The sequence below is a fragment of the Thunnus maccoyii genome, chromosome 18 (assembly GCF_910596095.1).
Source record: "Thunnus maccoyii chromosome 18, fThuMac1.1, whole genome shotgun sequence".
In the NCBI taxonomy this organism is placed as follows: domain Eukaryota; kingdom Metazoa; phylum Chordata; class Actinopteri; order Scombriformes; family Scombridae; genus Thunnus; species Thunnus maccoyii.
The window spans coordinates 27163136-27184965 of NC_056550.1; the positions used below are offsets into that span (position 1 = coordinate 27163136).

At 40.7% G+C, this 21830-nt stretch overlaps 1 protein-coding gene across 1 annotated transcript; it reads right to left on the reverse strand.

Annotated features, from left to right (window-relative positions):
* Positions 1 to 41: 41 nt before the first annotated feature.
* LOC121884557 (transmembrane protease serine 9-like) lies at positions 42 to 20679 on the reverse strand. Its single transcript, XM_042393435.1, has 18 exons — positions 20585 to 20679; positions 20226 to 20493; positions 19137 to 19299; positions 17934 to 18202; positions 16029 to 16177; positions 15672 to 15936; positions 14701 to 14863; positions 13514 to 13776; positions 7452 to 7600; positions 7092 to 7359; positions 5911 to 6073; positions 5311 to 5579; positions 4073 to 4221; positions 3714 to 3981; positions 3124 to 3295; positions 2766 to 3019; positions 2532 to 2629; positions 42 to 1144 (listed from the first exon to the last, which is right to left on the reverse strand). The coding sequence occupies exons 1-18, from the start codon at positions 20627 to 20629 to the stop codon at positions 881 to 883; spliced, it is 3639 nt and encodes a 1212-aa protein (XP_042249369.1). The 5' UTR covers positions 20630 to 20679; the 3' UTR covers positions 42 to 880.
* Positions 20680 to 21830: the final 1151 nt, after the last annotated feature.

Genomic DNA, 21830 nt, shown 5'->3' on the forward strand with positions numbered 1-21830 from the left:
AACCATTTAACATGTATTGTATGTGTATCCAAAGCCTGATATATCTTATTCCACTGTGCCGTAGACCTCTGTTGTTGTCCAAAAACTATTAAAAACACATCAATGAGCCACACCGCTGTCCTGTGTTTGGAAATGCTCTCAATCTGCAGAGATTAGTTCTGTGTAAGGCAGACGTCACTGAGCATGTGTAGGAACAGAAATTTATGATGTATTTATGATGTATATTTCATCCGAACTCTTATTACTATTGTCTTAATGTTGTGTGTTCTATGTTATCAATACTATAGCACTTTGAGTTGTAATTTGAAGAAGAGGTACGGTACAAATTAAATATATTATTATTGTTATTATTAAAAACTGCTAGGCAACATACAAAAAACATCAAACAGCACAAATCATGTTTTATTGTTGGAATAGAGTAGAGAAGTGAGCTGGAGGTGTTGTTTCAATGAAAAAATCTTCCGCGTCTCCTGAAAAGTTTGCCTCGCCACAAAACATGAGCTATGTCCCAATTACATATTACACACTAATTATAATCAGGTTTTGAGTGTGTGGTGTCTTCATACTGGAAAAGCAACTAAATTAAAGCATAAGTTCCCATTTTTCAAGTTTATCTCAATATATTCACATGATATCGGTCCCTGTAATTATTTGTCTTGTCAGTGGTGGAAGAAGAATGCAGATCTTTTACTTAAGTAAAAGGTTACTCTGATGTAACCCAGCACACTTCACTACTCTGTTCCTAGTGGTCACCAATAAAAACAGAATCGAGTCATAGATAAGTTAATGCAGCTTTAAGCCTATATTGTCTCTCATGGTTGTTTACATTCATTTGTGCCCGTCACATCATGTAAACCTATTTAGAGGTAAAGGTAGGTTCCTATAAGGTGAGGTGGAGGAACACAGAGAAGACGAGGAGATGGAAGAAGAAGAAGAAGGGGAGAGTAGGTGAGCCCCCGCTGGTGGCTGGAGATAAGAACTCTCCCAGAGTCTGAGCCAGGAAGCTCTGATAGCGGCTCAGTTTGGTGAAGACCATCACCGGATCTGCTTGCGTTTGACTGGCGGTGTTTTTGTTGCCTGACAACACGGCTGCCTGGAACCAAGAGCCGTCTACTTGACACATCATCGGACCCCCAGAATCACCCTGAACAACCAGAAAAGACGGATAAGTTCAAGTCCAACATGTAGCTTCAAAAATAACTGGAGTGGACATTCAGTCACAGCATTTCATGAAACTTTAAAAAAACCAATATTTGCCTCTTTTTTTTCTTGTTGCAAATCTGCCTTTTGGTGAAATCAGCAAACATAAGATCAGTATCATGATATAATTTGAAAGTTAATTCATGCTGTTGTTTACCTTTGGACAGAGTCAGACTAGCTGTTCCCCCTGTTTACATTCTTTGTGCTAAGCTAGGCTAACCGTACGCTGCGTGTAGCTTCATATTTACTGTACAGACATGAGAGTAATGTTGATCTTCTCATTAAAATCTTCTCACTAAAATCTCAGCAAGAAGGTGAAGCATTTTTCCAGAAATGTCAAACTGTTATTTTAAAATGTTTTTTAAATATAACGTGTTATTTCTGCCCTGCTTGTGACAATAGTGATGAATAGTTCTTTCCATCAAAACCACTAAAAATATGAATTTTTTTCATATATGAGTGAAAAATTCATGTATTAAAAAAAATCCATAATTTTAGTAAATTTGGATGAGCCATTTCCTTTCCATTTCAAACACTGTATAAGCTTTCCTCTAGCACCACCTTCAGGCCAAAATGTAAACTTTGTAAAGCTGCAATGATTAGTTGATTAATCAATCAGTCGATCAATGAATCTCTTTGAGTTATTTTTTAGAAAAAATGCCAAAAATTCCAGCTTCTTAAATGTAAATATGTTATAAATTCTTTAGTCGTATATGACAGAAAACTGAATATCTTTGGGTTGTGGACTGTTGATTCAGACAAAACAAGACATTTGAGGATGTCATCTTGGCCTTTGGGAAACAGTGATCAACATTTTCCACAATTTTACATTTCACTTTTTATAAACCAAACAACTAATTAATTAATCAAGAAAATAGTCGAGTAGTCCCCTCCGGTTATTTTCGTAGGAAATGGACGCACTGACATAACATCAAACACTGTGTTGAGGCAGCTGACAGTGATGCGTTCACTGACCACTACGTTGGCTTGGCCCTTTTGATATCGGCCCCCCCATGGGCCAATCTTCTGTTTATGGAAGACATTCCGCATGCTAACCATAAGAAGATTGCTGGAACTGGTTCAACCAGATTCTATCTATGATGTTCTATCTCTTGGACATGACAGGCTCCTTTTCAAGGTCTGTGCTCATAGGGGTGATTCAGGACATGTAAAAAGGGTGGTGTGAGTGTCAGCTGTGTAAATGTACTTTGTTACTTTCTGCCACTGTTTGAATCTCATTTTTAGGATGTTTAAAGTCCCACAAATACCTTGATGAAATAGAGAGACATACTGCACCATCAAATGGTATGTATTAATCTGTCATTATTCACCTGTTCCAGTGTAAAAGATCCAGTACAAATGTTGTCACTGGTTGCTGTGTTCCCACAGTTTACCACCGAGGTCTGGAAGTCCTGCAGAACTTGTTCCACTAGAGTTGGGAAAAATAAGAAAATGGGAAAATGATGAAGGGAAACACCCAGATTTACCAGCATACAATGTCCTAAGTGTTTGACATCATAAAGAGAGCTAATGTTATTGTGTCAGTCTGTATGTGAAGGACTCACCTCCTCCACGCCCAGAGCTCCAGCCAGCAGCCCAGCATGTGGAGCCCACAGTGAAGGTCTGTCCGTTGTCCAGGCAGATGGGCTGGATGTAGTTGGACAGGGTGGGCCGGGCTGCCAGACGCAGCACTGCTACATTAGACCCGGTCAGGGTGCTTAGGGTGATTTTTGCCACATTCAGTGTCACCTCAAAGGGGTTGACTCCATTCTGGTTCAAACGACCCAAGACCACAGTCCATTCAGATGCTGTGGGTGAACTGTGGGAGGAAAAATCAACTCAATTAGGACTGAGAAGAACTTGAAAACCAACAGTGTGTTAGTCCGTCTGTCAATACCTTCTGAATTGATATATCAGGCTCACCTTGAGAAGCAGTCGGCGTTGCTCAACACTGAGTCCACAGCCACCAGAGTCCCACAACACACATGACTTCCATTCTTCTGAAGGCTCGCCATCCACGGCCACATGCCAGCAGTCGCCACCGAGCTTCCTCCCGAAATGCGTGAATTCATTGGGGCGCTACCGCAGACCACAGCTGGAGAGAAAAGCAAAAGGCAGACAATGAAAGATTTCTTTAAAAAGATGATAGAAGATAAATCCATTATTTTCAACAATAAACATCCTTCATCCTTTATTTCAAATTCAGGCAGAGATCCAAAAAAAGATACCAAACATGTCAGGCTGACTTTTGGGAAAATTTATACAAAATGATGCACAAACATCTGGAATATTTCTCTTCTGTTAGAATAGTGCAGCCATAAAAAGCCTTTGGTTTGAATATTTCCCTCACGGTAAAGATCATTTATCCTCAATGAAGAGGCGGAACAAACTGATACAGAATAGATCTGAAAATGTCACACAGTGTGGAAAAATGTCTCATCTCAAAACTTTCAAATTTAAGGATAAAAATCGGTCAGATCTGTTCACAAAGCCTGGACATGACAGTTACTCACGCTTGACTGTTGTTGGAGGGAGGGTGGTTGGAGGTGGCGGCAGGCCGGAACAGCTGACACTGAGGTCACTGTCAGTCCCAGTGGACGTGAAGGTGACGAAGCCTGGCTGGTCGCTGGTGATTTGGCTGTTGATCCAGGACTGATACTCAGACACTCTGGCGTAGACTGTTGGGAATTTAGGCTTCGCACAACCTACTCCATGGCTCGCGATTCCAGCCTGGACCCAGACACTTCCTGTCTTTGTCACCATCGGACCACCTGAGTCCCCCTTTGAGGAGAGAAACATTCAGGAGTGGGTCAGGAGAAAAATCTTCACAGGAGGGGAAATCTGAGGGAAGCACAGGTGGTAAAATGATCACCTGACAAGCGCCCTTCCCTCCGGAGCGTAACCCGATGCAGATCATGTTGTCTGTGATTGTGTTTATAAAGCGATAGTCACAGAAACACTGTCTGTTCCCAACAACAGGAACCTCCACCTCCATTAGGTTTTTTGGGTAAGGAAGAGGAACTAAAGAGACACAAAATCAGTTTAATAAAAAGCACATATGGTGACATACATTTTTAAAAGGAGTTGTTTTCAGAAGAATAGTCTGTAAACTCAATTTCTGTCATATTATCAGCTTATAAAGTAGTTGTTGCTAACATGTTAGCAAACAATTGCTTTTTTCCACATCCAGCAGTTACGGAGCAACATTATCATTCATTTGGAGTCGTGTTTCTGTCCAACTGTAAGTCCAATATTCACTCTCTTTTAGCTCAGTTTTTGCTCTCTACCAACTCCTGAGGGAAATATCTGGCTCTTTAGCTGCTAAATGCTCCACTATGTTCACCAGCTAGTCTACAGCTAACTGTATCTGTTTGCCATTTGGTGCTGAGCAGATAGTGTACAGTGACTATTTAGAGCTTCTTCTCTGAAAACAGCTGCCTGCTACAAAACTATGCTATGAGAGCGCTAAACAATGAGCTGAAACTCGCTATAAAGCTCCATAAAGCCGAGGGGAGCCAGTTGTGGTCCAGTATGCAACTTACAAATGTGTGATGTGGAAACTTGAAGCCCCCAGTGCACATACACTGAGAATAGACTTTACAGTGAAGTTGGAGACATCTTGTGTGAAACAGGAAAACTTTTGAAATGAAAAATATTTGCATATTCTTAGATTCCGGATTTTACTGTGAGGGAGAACAAGATGTGATTTTAAGAATTTCTATCGAGTTAAATGAACTTTTTTTTTGTGGAGAAACCATGACAGATACAAATTATTCAAAGCAGGACAACATTTCAAATTTCATATCAAAATCTAGTAAGTAAGTTTAGTTGGTAGTTTACAATGAAATTATGTGGGCACATTAATGCTCCTCTGATACATGAACCCTTTTGATTTTAATTACCTTTCATCTGGCATCATCATCAGTATGTTGTTTAATCTGTCCAATGCTTTGGTAATGTGGGGTGTGATAGTATTGTCACATGCAGATTATGATAAAAAATATCACTATGAACTGTAAGTTACAGAAAGGTTTAATTGCTCACTAAGATGCATTTATGAATCTGAGAAAGCACAAGTAATAAATGTGCCCCACTTGCTGTATGACCTACCTCCAGATCCGATGTTGCCCCAGCCGGTGATCCAGGTGTCCACGCCATCATTGAAAGCGCTGTCTGAGGCTGCCAGGCACACTGGCAGAATGAAGTCGTTGAAAGTAACTGGTGAGGAGAGCTTCAGGAGGGCGATATCGTTGTCAAAAGTGCTAGGGTTGTAGCTGGGATGATTGATGATCTGAGAGACTGTCCGAGACACCTCGTTGGGGTTGTACCCCTCTTGACTCTGGAGACCGAGGACCACAGCCAAACCCAATGTGATGGTGCTGAAGATCATAAGAGAAACAGAACAGCAATACGCTTCCGTAAAAATGAAGCATTGTCTGCCTGCAACCCTTAGTTCAACCAAAGATTTTTCTTCTAAACCTCTTGTTTTGTTTTATTTGAATAACTGTTGGAGACCTGATGAAATAAAACTACCCAGAATTTCTCAAGACAAAGCTAGAAAAAAGGAAACTAAATTTGAGCAGCAGAACAATATTTTTCTTCTTTCCTGTCCTGTTAATCATCTTGAGACACCTCAGATTCATCCTGCGACCCCTTGGAGGGGTCTCATGGCATGTTGTTTTCCATCACAGCTCTATTCTAACTACTCACCTTTTGAAGCAATGAGCAGCCGTCAGCACCCATTCTTTGTTAATGAGGGATCCTCCGCAGAAGTGAAATCCAAGTCTTTGCAGACTGACCTGCCAGGGCCAGCTGCCTTCAAGTGCCACCTCTCCTCCAACAATCCTGGTGTTGAGCGCAGGCCGACCGCACACTACAGAGAGACAGACGATAAAAACACATAGTGAGCAATGCTCGGCCCTCCTTGAATTACCACTGTGGTTTCTGTCTGCAGGATTATAACCTTCAACTGTGGGTTAAAGATTATGATCCTGGGAGTCTGCTGGGAGGCTCTCAAGATAACAAGAGGTGAAAATATAATCTCATTTCAATATTAGTCTAAATGTTTCTTTACTTCTACTTGTTCTCTTAAATGATGGGTTCACAAATGTCCAAGTGTGTCTCAAAACATCAGTCAGAAGCCCAAATGAAAAGTGAAATATGTTTTTCTTGCTGTAATCATTCCTCCTGTTCATACTGACCATTAGAAGATCCCTTCATAATGCACTTACAATGGAAGTGATGGAGGACAAAATCCACAGTCCTCCTTCTGTGCAAAAATGTATTTAAAAGTTTAAATGAAGCTAATATGAAGGTTCAGCGTCCAAATGAGTCAAATCAAGTAGATATCTTTCAACGTTACTACATCTTTTTAGTGCCGAAGTCCCTCTTTTTGTTACTATACTTCCACCACAGCTCAACAGGGAAACACTGTCCGAAGAAACACTACGAGGAAATTTGATGCTGAAAAGCAAAAGGCAGACAATTACAGATTTTTTTTTAAGGATCAAAGGAAATAGGTCTATCATTTTAAACATTAAAGATTGTTCAAACCTGTAGAAATTTATTTTAAATTCTAGCAGAGATCCAAATGTGTCCAGAGATACCAAACATGTCAGGCTGACTTTTTCGAAAATTTGTACAAAATGATGCACAAACATCTGGAATATTTCTGTTCTGTTAGAATAGTGCAGCCATAAAAAGCCTTTGGTTTGAATATTTCCCTCAGTGTAAAGATCATTTATTCTCAATGAAGAGGCGGAACAAACTGATACAGAATAGATCTGAAACTGTCACACAGTGTGGAAAAATGTCTAATCTCAAAACTTTCAAATTTAAGGTTAAAAATCTGTCAGATCCATTCACAAAGCCTGGACATGACAGTTACTCACGCTTGACTGTTGTTGGAGGGAGGTTGGTTGGAGGTGGTGGCGGGATGGGACAGCTGACACTGAGGTCACTGTCAGACCCGTTGGACGTGAAGGTGACGAAGCCTGGCTGGTCGCTGGTGACTTGGCTGTTGATCCAGGACTGATACTCAGACACTCTGGCATAGACTCCTGGGAAATTAGGCTTCGCACAACCTACACCAAAGCTCACGACTCCAGCCTGGACCCAGACACTTCCTGTCTTTGTCACCATTGGACCACCTGAGTCCCCCTTTGAGGAGAGAAACATTCAGGAGTGGGTCAGGAGAAAGAGTCTTTGTAGGAGGGGAAATCTGAGGGAAGCACAGGTGGTAAAATGATCACCTGACAGGAGTCCTTCCCTCCGGAGCGTAACCCAGCGCAGATCATGTTGTCTGTGATTGTGTTTATAAAGCGATAGTCACAGGAACACTGTCTGTTCCCAACAACAGGCACCTCCACCTCCATAAGGTTTTTTGGGTAAGGAAGAGGTTCTAAAGAGACACAAAAACAATTTAATAAACAGCACATATGGTGAAATATACTGTGAAAAGGACTCATACCACTTGTTTTGTCCACTAGTTTCCAGCAGAAACAAGTCGTGAACACAACACTGACATATCATATAAGTTGATATGTTGAACTTGTTAGCAAACAGTTAATTATTTCCACATCCAGCAGTTACGGAGCAACATTATTATTCATTGATAATATCAATAATTACTTGTGGGTTTGCTCTGGGTTCTATTCTGGGTCTGTTTATTGTGTCAGTCTGGTTAAAGCTACTGGACGTTATGTTTTTTGTCCACTTGTTTTCAAAAGAATAGTCTGTAAACTCAACCTTTGTCATATTATCAGCTTATAAAGTAGTTGTGGCTAACATGTTAGCAAACAGTTGTTTATTTCCACATCCAGCAGTTGCGGAGCAACATTATCATTCATTTGGAGTTGTGTTTCTGTCCACCTAGTGAATGTAAGTCCAATATTCACTCTCTATTAGCTGTTTTCACTCTCTCTCTATATATAAACTTAACACAAAAAGTAAGGCAATTTGTGTTTGGTAGATTATTTCTTTGTTTTAACAATGCTTCTTGGCAATAAATCTTATACCGTTGGAAGGTCTGTTTATTTCCCTTTTAAATGGTGCCACTTTTGTAAGGAACATGCATATCTGGGATGAGCAGCAGAGCTGAGTATGTGGGTTGCGCCCATGAAAAATTTGCCAAATCTTCTCTGCCAATGCAAAACTGCTTATCTTGCTGTTGCTATTGACTCTTGTTTTGAGCTTCTGCTACCCCCAATGGTACCGCCCTGTGAGCATGGGTCCTGCTACAGTAGTCAGTAGGTGTCTGCTCCAAGAATCAGCACGCCACGTTTGACTGATCTGGATAGGGCCTGTGCGATAGGGCAACTTCAAGCTGGTGTTCCGCTAAACCAAGTTGCGGCATTATTTGGAGTGAGCCCTAGTACCATCTCCAAAGTGAAGGCCAAGTTCCATATAACGGGGGATGTCAGAGACAGGCCGTGAAGTGGGCGTCTCAAGAAGACGACACCCCAAGAAGACCGTTTCCTCACCCTGTCAGCACTTAGGTACCGTAGGCTGTCTTCTACAGATTTGCAGTCAAGGTTTGCAGGACGATATGGCCAACAGCTCCCTGCCCAGACAATCCGGAACAGACTGCACGCAGCCAATCTCCGGTCTCATATGGCTGCCAGGAGGCCTGCCATGACTGCCCTTCATCATCAGGCCCGTTTGCGCTGGTGTTGGCAACACGTGCACTGGAATCTGAACATGTGGGGGAATGTTATGTTCAGCAATGAGTCAAGATTCTGCCTACGGCAGTTGGATCATAAGGTCAAAGTGTGGAGAAGATGCAGAGAACGCTATGCTGATTGCTGCACCGATAGAGTAACATCTTTTGGTGGAGGCAGTGTGATGGTGTGGGGCGGCATCTCCCTCACTGGAAAAACGAGGCTTGTCATCATTGGAGGCAATCTTAAAGCAGACAGATATCGAGATGAGAGATTGCGACCAGTGGCAATCCCATATCTCCACAGTCTGGGATCTCTATCCTCCAAGATGACAACACTCGCCCATAGAGCGGGGTTTATCAGAGACTACCTCCAGAATTTGGGAGTGGAGAGGATGGAATGGCCTGCCAGCAGTCCTGACCTCAACCCCATTGAACACTTGTGGGATCAGCTTGGGCGTGCTGTTTGTGCCAGAGTGACCAACACAACCATGTTGGCTGACTTGTGACAAATGTTGGTTGAAGAATGGGATGCCATCCCACAGCAGTGTGTGACCAGGCTGGTGACCAGCATGAGGAGGAGGTGCCAGGCTGTTGTGGCTGTGTATGGTTCTTCCACACACTACTGAGGCTCCTGTTTGTTAAATTAATAAATTGTTAAATTGCCAATATGTCTTGTTTCTTCAAACTTCAATCATCCAATCCACCAAACAAGAGTCAATGGCAGAATAAGCTGTTTGGCATTGGCAGAGAAGATTTGGCAAATTTTTCATGGGCGCAACCCACATACTCAACTCTACTGCTCATCCCACAAATGCATGTTCCTCACAAATGTGGCACCATTTAAAAGGGAAATAAACAGGCCTTCCAACGGTATATGATTTATTGCCAAGAAGCATTGTTACAACAAAGAAATAATCTACCAAACACAAATTTCCTTACTTTTTGTGCTAAGTTTATATCTATATATATATTCTTATATTCTGCCTTGATGCATTTTATGCTCTATGTTAAGCACTTTGAATTGCCTTATGGTTGAAATGTGCTATACAAATAGACTTGCTTTGCCTGAGGGAAATATCTGTCTCTTTAGCTGCTAAATGCTCCACTTTGTTCACCAGCTAGTCTATAGCTAACTGTCTGCCGTTTGGTGTTGAGCAGGTAGTGTACAGTGGCTTTTTAGAGCTATTTCTCTGAAAAAAGCTGCCTGCTGCAGCCAGAAACGGCACTAAAAGAGTGCTAAAGAGAAAGGGAGTTAACCTTTCATTATGGGAGGAGTGTGAATCGGAATAACGTTCTGACCTAAGCCTTAACAATTCCTCCTTGTGTGAGCAGAGATTTAACTCCGCTGAATGCAGGTCTTCTAAATAGCGCATGGCTTTCTTATTGGCTGTCTGAACCTTGTGGAGGAGGCAAGCATTTTGCGCTCTAAGGAAATCTACCTCCTTTTCTAGGGCTGCTTTGCTCTGACAGGCTAGGCTGGTTTGCCTGTGGAAGTTAAAAGCAAGCATAACAATGGGTCTTTGGATGCGGTCTGTGCATCATTTCTGTCCTTGAGTAGCGAGTCTATCTCTTTCCTGCACTCACTGAAATTCAACCTGCTGATGAATTCTGGGTAGCCAGGTTCTAGGCTCTGTGCTAGGGAAGAAATAATATAATAAACTGCTCTACACAGGGGTTCTCCATTGTTGTATCTGGAGTGGAGGGCTATGGCTATGGTGTTGCATGGCAGACACTTTGTAGAGTAGTTTGGGCAGTACAATAGCCTAACCAAACAATGTTGTGGCTTACACTATGAGGAGTTGCTTCCTGTGGAGGAGGGGTAGCTATAGCACCATCTAGTGGCTCACAACAGATTTCAACATGCACTAACTGAGATGCAAAGCAGTATCAGTCAGAGGATTGTTTCTTAAAGTTGACTCAGGCTGGAATGCATGGCAGTAACAGCTAGAGGGTAACTTCTAAGTTTCACAGGGCTGGTAGCACGCTGTGGCTCTATCTCACAGACTCTATTTCTTACTCAGGCTGGAATGCATGGCAGTAACAGCCAGGTACAAGCTCTCTATGTGTCACAGGGCCGGTGGCACACTGTGTTTTAATTAACAAGGGGAGCACTTGAATTAACAACTAATTCTGACAGCTTGACTGGACGGCATGGAATGTGTGCTATTCGAATGCCGAACCAAAATTCTTACACTTCCTACAGAGTAGGTTCAACCTGAGTGGCTAGCAGTAACAGCAATCTCTTAGTTTAACACTATGAGGGTTTAAAGTGGTAGTTAACAACAACTCAAGATTTGGGCTACCAATTGCTTTAGCTAAAATTGATTTGAAAAAATCAATTCTCCCAACACTTTACTTGTTTGTAAGTACAGCTAGATATCTTCTCCTGTAGCAGACTGGTCGTGTTAAATATAAAGATTTTTGGATAGTCTAAAGGTTTAAGATTCCAGAATTTTGGTACTGGCCAAAATTATGCTGAAATTAATATTGCACAATTATAAATAATTGCCAACAATACTCTGCCTCACACGGGGCACCATTTTGTTGGGCCGTGGCTATGAGTTTGGCTATCAGCAATTAATTATAAAATCAATAAAATTATTAATAAGAATTAATAATAATGGGGCACTACCCTGGACTCAGGGAAAAGATAGCCAATTCAGTCTCAAAGTGTACTAATCTATGAATTTGGGACTTTGATTAATAATTAATTTAATAACTATAAACAAAATCACCATATCAGAAATTAGTTATGGTTAAAGGATTTGGAGTTCTTTACAGAGCAGAGATTGGCAAAACTCATTCTTGTGCAACATTAAAACAGACAACAGGTATATCAAAAAAGCCTATATACAAGTGTGAGTGTGTATGTGTGTGTGTGTGTGTAAGGAAGAAAATAGCAAGATGGCTGCAGTCACCTGGTGACTGAGCACATGGCATGCCGACAATTTGGCTGATAAAGGGAACTACAGAGATAAAAGGCTAGACCATGTGGTGTCTTGAACCACATGTGCTGCCTGAACCAAAGTTTGCCAAACTAGGTTTTAACCTCTTAACTGTGTGGTTCTCTATTCAAGGCCAATTGGTTGCTAAAGGTGCCAGGTTAAAATGAGGTTAGTTGCATGCAAGGCCTAGTTACTGGATGTAACATGTGTTAAGCATGCTAACATTAACCTAGCGGTGTGGCTATGCAGTAACCTGACTGTAAGCAACAAGAACAGTTCAATATATAACCTTAACCAAATCAATACACGTACAGTACATTGTTTGAGTTACATTCTTGCTTAGCCGTACTATGCTTCACTGTGTTGCTACGCTATGCCCAGTTGTAACCAGTCCATGAAGGAAGAGATGCTTTGTGGTGTTCTGCTTTGCAGGCTCTTGCGTCTTCTGCCGTAAAGAAGACTGTGTGTGTCTGCTGTGAGCAGGTCACACAAGAGAGCAGAGAGCTGCTCCAGCAGCTGCTGGAGGTGTGAAAGAGCAAGCAGCTGCTCCTGCAGCTGAAGGAGAAAGAGAGCAAGGAGCTGCTCCTGCTGCAGCTTGTGGAGAAAAGAGAAAGATAAGAGGGGAATCTCTAGTTTTGATAACCTGGATCCATGGGTGGAGCTTCGCAGTTGGGGTGCGAACCCCCAGGGCTCAGGTTTCTTGGAGTCTTGAAATGTCTGGTAAACTGTGGTCCACATCTAGTCCCAACAGTTATAGTTAGTTAATTATCATTGATAATTGATAATTATTGCAAATAATCAACTGTGCTCCTCACAGATCCAACAGTTGTTCCCCGAATTATTGATTGATATTAATAATCTCTTGATTTCATAATTCATAATTATCATAGATAATTATAAATTAATACTAATAACCAAACTCACTCCTGTCCGTCCCAACACAACTTACACAAGTGTGATGTGGAAACTTGAAACATCCAGTGCACATACACTGAGAATAGACCTTACAGTGAAGTAGGAAAACTTTTGAAAAGAAAAATATTTGCATATTCTTAGTTTCTGGATTTTACAGTGAGGGAGAAGGAGGAGATGTAATTTTAAGAATTTCTATCAAGGTAAATGAACTTTTTTTGTGGAAAAACCATGTTAGACACAAATTATTTAAAGCTGATTATTTTTATATCTCCTAAAACCAGTGTTGTAGTACTCAGTCCAGGACTTGGACTTTGGTGACTCAACTCAAACTCAACTCTGACTCTTCTTTGGTGTTCTTTCGGACATTGCCTAAAACATGTCTGGAGGGAATCTTTAATTTTACTGATATCAGTCAACCTGTCTCATGTCAATCATAATGTTTCTGGTGACCTCTTTCCTCTTATGCCACAATAAGGACAAAATTTCAAATTTTATTTCAAAATCTAGTAAAGTTTAGTTGGCAATTTACAATGAAATTTACTGAACACATTAATGCTCCTCAGATACATGAACCCTTTTGATTTTAATGATCTTTCATCTGGCGTCATTATCAGAACTTAATACTATAATACTTTTGTAACGTGGGGTGTGATAGTATTGTCACATGCAGATTGTGATAAAAAATATCACTACAAACTGTAAGTTATGCAAATTTTTCATTGCTCACTGAGATGCATTTATGAATCTGAGAGAGCACAAGTAATAAATGTGCCCCAGTTGCTGTATGACCTACCTCCAGATCCGATGTTGCCCCAACCGGTGATCCAGGTGTCCACGCCGTCGTTGAAAGTGCTGTCTGAGGCTGCCAGGCACACTGGCAGAATGAAGTCGTTGAAAGTAACCGGTGAGGAGAGCTTCAGGAGGGAGATGTCATTGTCACTAGTGCTAGGGTTGTAGCTGGGATGATTGATGATCTGAGAGACTGTCCGAGACACCTCATTGGGGTTGTACCCCACTTGACTCTGGAGACCAAGGAGCACAGCCAAACCAAATGTGCTGGTGCTGAAGATCATAAGAGAAACAAAGCAGTGCAAAGACATGAAGAGTAGGGCTGCAGTCAAGACCACTTCAGTCAAGCAGATACAAATCCATTTAAGACCATGTCGCAACAGGGAGATATAATTCCCATAAATCAGACATTTATATCCTCAAATTACAATCAATCTCAATTTACTGAGTCCTACCCTCAAATTACATAAACTGGTCCCTAAAATGAATAAAAAAAAACTCTTGGTAGAGTGCCCCTTTTGTCACTTAGAGCAGACGTTCTTATCCTTTTTGGCTGGTGACCCCTCAAAATGTACAGAAGTGTATTGCTGCCACACCAGAAAATGAAAAACAGATCAGTATCACGTTATAACAGGAAAAGTTTATTGTTAAAACAAGATGTTTTTCATGTTATAACAACATATTTTCATGTTATTACAACATACAAATGTATCACGTTATAACAATATACTATTTATCTTGTTATAGTGTGAAACGTTTCGCGTTATAACAAGATAAATAGTATATTGTTATAACAAGAAAAGTTTGTGATAAGTTTGTATGTCGTAATAAAGTGAAAATATCTTGTTATGAAGTGAAAAACATCTTGTCATAACAATAACATTTTTACGTTATAACACGATGCTATGCTCTTTCTGATGTGGCAGCAATACACTTCAAGTTCATCCAAAGATTTTTCTTCTAAACGTCTTGTATTGTTTTATTTGAATAACTGTTGAGGTCTGATGAAGTAAAACTCCCCAGAATTTCACAAGAAAAAGCTAGAAAAAAGGAAACTAAATTTGAGCAGCAGAACATAATTTTTCTTCTTTCCTGTCCTGTTAATCATCTTGAGACCCCTCAGATTCATCCTGCGATGGCATGGCATCATGGCATGTTGTTTTCCATCACAGCTCTACTCTAACTGCTCACCTTTCGAAGCAGTGAGCAGCCGTCAGCACCCATTCTTTGTTAATGAGGGATCCTCCGCAGAAGTGAAATCCAAATCTTTGCAGACTGACCTGCCAGGGCCAGCTGCCCTTAGAGGCCACCTGTCCTCCAACAATCCTGGTGTTGAGCGCAGGCCGACCGCACACTACAGAGAGACAGACGATAAAAACACAGAGTGAGCAATGCTCAGCCTCCCTGAATTACCACTGTGGTTTCTGTCTTCAGGATTATAACCTTCAACTGTGGGTTGAAGATTAAGATCCTGGGAGTCTGCTGGGAGGCTCTCAAGATAACAAGAGGTGAAAATATAATCTCATTTCATTACTGGTCTAGATGTTTCTTTGTTTCTACTTGTTCTCTTAAACGATAGGTTCACAAATTTCCAAGTGTGTCTTAATACATCAGTCAGGAGCCCAAATGAACAGTGAAACATATTTTTCTCACTGTAATCATTCCTCCTGTTCATACTGACCATTAGAAGATCCCTTCATAATGCTCTTACAATGTTAGTGATGGAGGACAAAATCCACAGTCCTGCTTCTGTGCAAAAATGTATTTAAAAGTTTATATGAAGCTAATATGAAGGTTCAGCGTCCAAATGAGTCAAATCAAGTAGATGGAAACACAAAGAGGGAATTTGATGCTAAAAGGCAAAGGGCAAATAATGAAATATTTTGTTAAAAAGATCACAGAAAATACATCCATCATTTTAAACATTAAACATTATTCAAACCTGCAGAACAGAATCCTATAAAAAGCATGGAGCCTTTGGTTTGAATATTTCCCTCAGTGTAAAGATCATTTATCCTCAATGAAGAGGCAGAACAAGCTGATACAGAATAGATCTGAAACTGTCACACAGTGTGGAAAAATGTCTAATCTCAAAACTTTCAAATTTAAGGTTAAAAATCGATCAGATCTGTTCACAAAGCCTGGACATGACAGTTACTCACGCTTGATTGTTGTTGGAGGGAGGGTGGTGGGAGGGAGGGTGGTTGGACAGCTGACACTGAGGTCACTGTCAGTCCCATTGGACGTGAAGGTGACGAAGCCTGGCTGGTTGCTGATGATTTGGTTGTTGATCCAGGACTGATACTCAGACACTCTGGCATAGACTCCTGGGAAATTAGGCTTCGCACAACCTACACCAAAGCTCACGACTCCAGCCTGGACCCAGACACTTCCTGTCTTTGTCACCATCGGACCACCTGAGTCCCCCTTTGAAGAGAGAAACATTCAGGAGTGGGTCAGAAGAAAGAATCTTTGTAGGAGGGGAAATATGAAGAAAGAACAGGTGGTTAAATGGTCACCTGACAGGAGTCCTTCCCTCCGGAGCGTAACCCAGCGCAGATCATGTTGTTGGTGATTGTGTTTATAAAGCGATAGTCACAGAAACACTGTTTGTTCCCAACAACAGGCACCTCCACCTCCATTAGGTTTTTTGGGTAAGGAAGAGTTTCTAAAGAGACACAAAAACAATTTAATAAAAAGCACATATGCTGACATACATTTTGAAAAGGACTCATACCACTTGTTTTGTCCACTAGTTTACAGCAGAAACAATTAGTGAACACAACACTGACATATCATCAGCTTTTAAGTTGATATGTCAAACTTGTTAGCAAACAGTTGATTATTTCCTCATCCAGCAGTTACAGAGCAACATTATCATTCATTGATAATATCAATAATTACTTGTGGGTTTCCTCTGGGTTCTATTCTGGGTCCGTTTATTGTTTCAGTCTGGTTAAAGCTACTTGACGTTATGTTTCTTGTCCACTTGTTTTCAGAAGAATAGTCTGTAAACTCAATTTCTGTCATATTATCACCTCATAAAGTAGTTGTGGCTAACTTGTTAGCAAACAGTTGTTTATTTCCACATCCAGCAGTTACGGAGCAACATTATCATTCATGTGGAGTCGTGTTTCTGTCCACCTGGTGAATGTAAGTCCAATATTCACTCTCTTTTAGCTCTGTTTTCACTCTCTCTCTATATATATATATCTATATATATATTCTTATATTCTGCCTTGATGTGTTTTATGCTCTGTGTTAAGCACTTTGAATTGCCTTGTTGTTGAAATGTGCGATACAAATAGACTTGCCTTGCCTCCTGAGGGAAATATCTGGCTCTTTAGCTGCTAAATGCTCCACTATGTTCACTAGCTAGTCTATAGCTAACTGTATCTGTTTGCCATTTGGTGCTGAGCAGGTAGTGTACAGTGGCTTTTTAGAGCTATTTCACTGAAACCAGCTGCCTGCTGCAGCTGAAATGATGCTATAAAAGCACTGAGAGTGAACCAGAACAGTAAACTTGTAGCCAGACAGCTAAACAATGAGCTGAAACTCGCTATAAAGCTCCATAAAGCTGAGGGGAACCAGTCGTGGTCCAGTATGCAACTTACACAAGTGTGATGCAGGAACTTGAAGCATCCAGTGCACATACACTGAGAATAGATCTTACAGTGAAGTAGGAAAACTTTTGAAATGAAAAATATTTGCATATTCTTAGATTCTGGATTTTACAGTGAGGGAGAAGGAGGAGATGTAATTTTAAGAATTTCTATCAAGGTAAATGAACTTTTTTTGTGGAAAAACCATGTTAGACACAAATTATTCAAAGCTGATTATTTTTATATCTCCTAAAACCAGTGTTGTAGTACTCAAGTCCAGGAGTCGGACTCGAGTTCTTTGGTGACTCGACTCAGACTTGGACTCAGACTTGAACACTGGGGACTCGAGAATGACTCGGACTCTGGATTTAGTGACTCAACTACAACATTGCCTAAAACATGTCCGGAGAGAATCTTTAATTTTACTGATATCAGTCAACCTGTCTGTCTGTCTCATGTCAATCATAATGTTTCTGGTGACCTCTTTCCTCTTATGCCACAATAAGGACAAAATTTCAAATTTTATTTCAAAATCTATTAAAGTTTAGTTGGCAGTTTACAATGAAATTTACTGACCACATTAATGCTCCTCAGATACATGAACCCTTTTGATTTTAATGATCTTTCATCTGGCGTCATTATCAGAACTTAATACTAGAATACCTTTGTAATGTGGGGTGTGAGTGTTGTCACATGCAGATAATGATAAAAAATATCATTAAAAACTGTAAGTTATGCAAATTTTTCATTGCTCACTGAGATGCATTTATGAATCTGAGAAAGCACAAGTAATAAATGTGCCCCAGTTGCTGTATGACCTACCTCCAGATCCGATGTTGCCCCAACCGGTGATCCAGGTGTCCTCGCCGTCGTTGAAAGTGCTGTCTGAGGCTGCCAGGCACACTGGCAGAATGAAGTCGTTGAAAGTAACCGGTGAGGAGAGCTTCAGGAGGGAGATGTCGTTGTCACTAGTGCTAGGGTTGTAGCTGGGATGATTGATGAGCTGAGAGACTGTCCGAGACACCTCATTGGGGTTGTACCCCACTTGACTCTGGAGACCGAGGAGCACAGCCAAACCAAATGTGCTGGTGCTGAAGATCATAAGAGAAACAAAGCAGTGCAAAGACATGAGATGCAGGGCTGCAGTCAAGACCACTTCAGTCAAGCAGATACAAATCCATTTAAGACCATGTCGCAACAGGGAGAAATAATTCCCATAAATCAGACATTTATATCCTCAAATTACAATCAATCTCAATTTACTGAGTCCTACCCTCAAATTACATAAACTGGTCCCTAAAATGAATAAAAAAAAACTCTTTGTAGAGTGCCCCTTTTGTCACTTAGAGCAGACGTTCTTATCCTTTTTGGCTGGTGACCCCTCAAAATGTACAGAAGTGTATTGCTGCCACACCAGAAAATGAAAAACAGATCAGTATCATGTTATAACAGGAAAAGTTAATTGTTAAAACAAGATGTTTTTCATGTTATAACAACATATTTTCATGTTATAACAACATACAAATGTATCACGTTATAACAATATACTATTTATCTTGTTATAACGTGAAACGTTTCGCATTATAACAAGATAAATAGTATATTGTTATAGCGAGAAAAGTTTCTTGTTATAATGTGAAAAGTTTGTATGTCGTAATAAAGTGAAAGTATCTTGTCATAACGTGAAAAACATCTTGTCATAACAATAAAATTTTTCATTATAACACGATGCTATGCTGTTTCTGGTGTAGCAGCAATACGCTTCAAGTTCATCCAAAGATTTTTCTTCTAAACGTCTTGTATTGTTTTATTTGAATAATTGTTGGAGGCCTGAAGAAATAAAACTACCCAGAATTTCTCAAGACAAAGCTAGAAAAAAGGAAACTAAATTTGAGCAGCAGAACAATATTTTTCTTCTTTCCTGTCCTGTTAATCATCTTGAGACCCCTCAGATTCATCCTGCGACCCCTTGGAGGGGTCTCATGGCATGTTGTTTTCCATCACAGCTCTAGTCTAACTGCTCACCTTTCGAAGCAGTGAGCAGCCGTCAGCACCCATTCTTTGTTAATAAGGGATCCTCCGCAGAAGTGAAATCCAAATCTTTGCAGACTGGCCTGCCAGGGCCAGCTGCCCTCAGAGGCCGCCTGTCCTCCAACAATCCTGGTGTTGAGCACAGGCCGACCGCACACTACAGAGAGACAGACGATAAAAACACATAGTGAGCAATGCTCGGCCTCCCTGAATTACCACTGTGGTTTCTGTTTGCTTTATTATAACCTTCAACTGTGAGTTAAAGATTATGATCCTGGGAGTCTTCTGGGAGGCTCTCAAGATAACAAGAGGTGAAACTATAATCTCATTTCAATATTAGTCTAAATGTTTCTTTACTTCTACTTGTTCTACTAAAGGACAGGTTCACAAATTTTCAAGTGTGTCTTAAACCAACAATCAGGAGCCCAAATGAACAGTGAAACCTGTTTTTCTTGCTATAATTATTCCTCCTGTTCATACTGACCATTAGAAGATCCCTTCATAATGCACTTACAATGTAAGTGATGGAGGACAAAATCCACAGTCCTCCTTCTGTGCAAAAATGTATTTAAAAGTTTAAATGAAGCTAATATGAAGCTTCAGCGTCCAAATGAGTCAAATCAAGTAGATATCTTCCATCATTACAGTCTTTTTAGTGCCAAAGTTCTTCTTTTTGTTACTATACAATATATATTATATACTATATACTATATATAATGTACTATATACTTCTACCGCAGCTCAACAAGGAAACACCGTCCGAAGAAACACAAAGAGGGAATTTGATGCTAAAAAGGAAAAGGCAGACAAAAAAGATCACAGAAAATAGATCCACCATTTTAAACATTAAACATCATTTAAACCCGCAGAACAGAATGCCATAAAAAGCATGGAGCCTTTGGTTTGAATATTTCCCTCAGTGTAAAGATCATTTATCCTCAATGAAGAGGCAGAACAAGCTGATACAGAATAGATCTGAAACTGTCACGCAGTGTGGAAAAATGTCTCATCTCAAAACTTTCAAATTTAAGGTTAAAAATCGGTCAGATCTGTTCACAAAGCCTGGACATGACAGTTACTCACGCTTGACTGTTGTTGGAGGGAGGGTGGTTGGAGGTGGCGGCAGGCCAGAACAGCTGACACTGAGGTCACTGTCAGTCCCGTTGGACGTGAAGGTGATGAAGCCTGGCTGGTCACTGGTGATTTGGCTGTTGATCCAGGACTGATACTCGGACACTCTGGCGTAGACTGTTGGGAATTTAGGCTTTGCACAACCTACACCATGGCTCGCGATTCCAGCCTGGACCCAGATACTTCCTGTCTTTGTCACCATCGGACCGCCTGAGTCCCCCTTTGAGGAGAGAAACATTCAGGAGTGGGTCAGGAGAAAAATCTTCACAGGAGGGGAAATCTGAGGGAAGCACAGGTGGTAAAATGATCACCTGACAGGCGCCCTTCCCTCCGGAGCGTAACCCGATGCAGATCATGTTGTCTGTGATTGTGTTTATGCCGTTATAGTCACAGAAACACTGTCTGTTCCCAACAACAGGAACCTCCACCTCCATTAGGTTTTTTGGGTAAGGAAGAGGAACTAAAGAGACACAAAATCAGTTTAATAAAAAGCACATATGGTGAAATATACTGTGAAAAGGACTCATACCACTTGTTTTGTCCACTAGTTTACAGCAGAAACAATTAGTGAACACAACACTGACATATCATCAGCTTTAAAGTTATTGAGCAACATTATCATTCATTGATAATATCAATAATTTCTTGTGGGGTTCCTCAGGGTTCTATTCTGGGTCCATTTGTTGTTTCGGTCTGGTTAAAGCTGCTTGACGTTATGTTTTTTGTCCACTTGTTTTCAGAAGAATAGTCTGTAAACTCAATTTCTGTCATATTATCAGCTTATAAAGTAGTTGTTGCTAACATGTTAGCAAACAGTTGCTTATTTCCACATCCAGCAGTTACGGAGCAACATTATCATTCATTTGGAGTCGTGTTTCTGTCCACCTGGTGACTGTAAGTCCAATATTCACTCTCTTTTAGCTCTGTTTTTGCTCTCTACCAACTCCTGAGGGAAATATCTGGCTCTTTATCTGCTAAATGCTCCACTATGTTCACCAGCTAGTCTACAGCTAACTGTGTCTGTTTGCCATTTGGTGCTGAGCAGATTGTGTACAGTGGCTATTTAGAGCTTCTTCTCTGTAAACAGCTGCCTGCTACAAAACTATGCTATGAGAGCGCAACAAACAATGAGCTGAAAACTCGCACTGACCTTTCCTCTTATGCCACAATCAGGACAAAATTTCAAATTTTATTTCAAAATCTAGTAAAGTTTAGTTGGCAGTTTACAATGAAATTATGTGGGCACATTAATGCTCCTCTGATACATGAACCCTTTTGATTTTAATTACCTTTCATCTGGCGTCATCATCAGTATGTTTTTTAATCTGTCCAATGCTTTGGTAATGTGGGGTGTGATAGTATTGTCACATGCAGATTATGATAAAAATATCACTATGAACTGTAAGTTACAGAAAGGTTTCATTGCTCACTGAGATGCATTTATGAATCTGAGAAAGCGCAAGTAATAAATGTGCCCCACTTGCTGTATGACCTACCTCCATATCCGATGTTGCCCCAACCAGTGATCCAGGTGTCCACGCCGTTGTTGAAAGTGCT

Coding starts and splice junctions, on each gene's coding strand:
- LOC121884557 (XM_042393435.1), bottom strand. CDS start 20,629: ATGATCTGCATCGGGTTACGCTCCGGAGGGAAGGGCGCCTGTCAG. Junction 13,777..14,700: donor GCTGCTCACTGCTTCGAAAG/GTGAGCAGTTAG, acceptor CTTCAGCACCAG/CACATTTGGTTTGGCTGTGC. Junction 1,145..2,531: donor GATCTTTTACACTGGAACAG/GTGAATAATGAC, acceptor CTGGTTGTTCAG/GGTGATTCTGGGGGTCCGAT.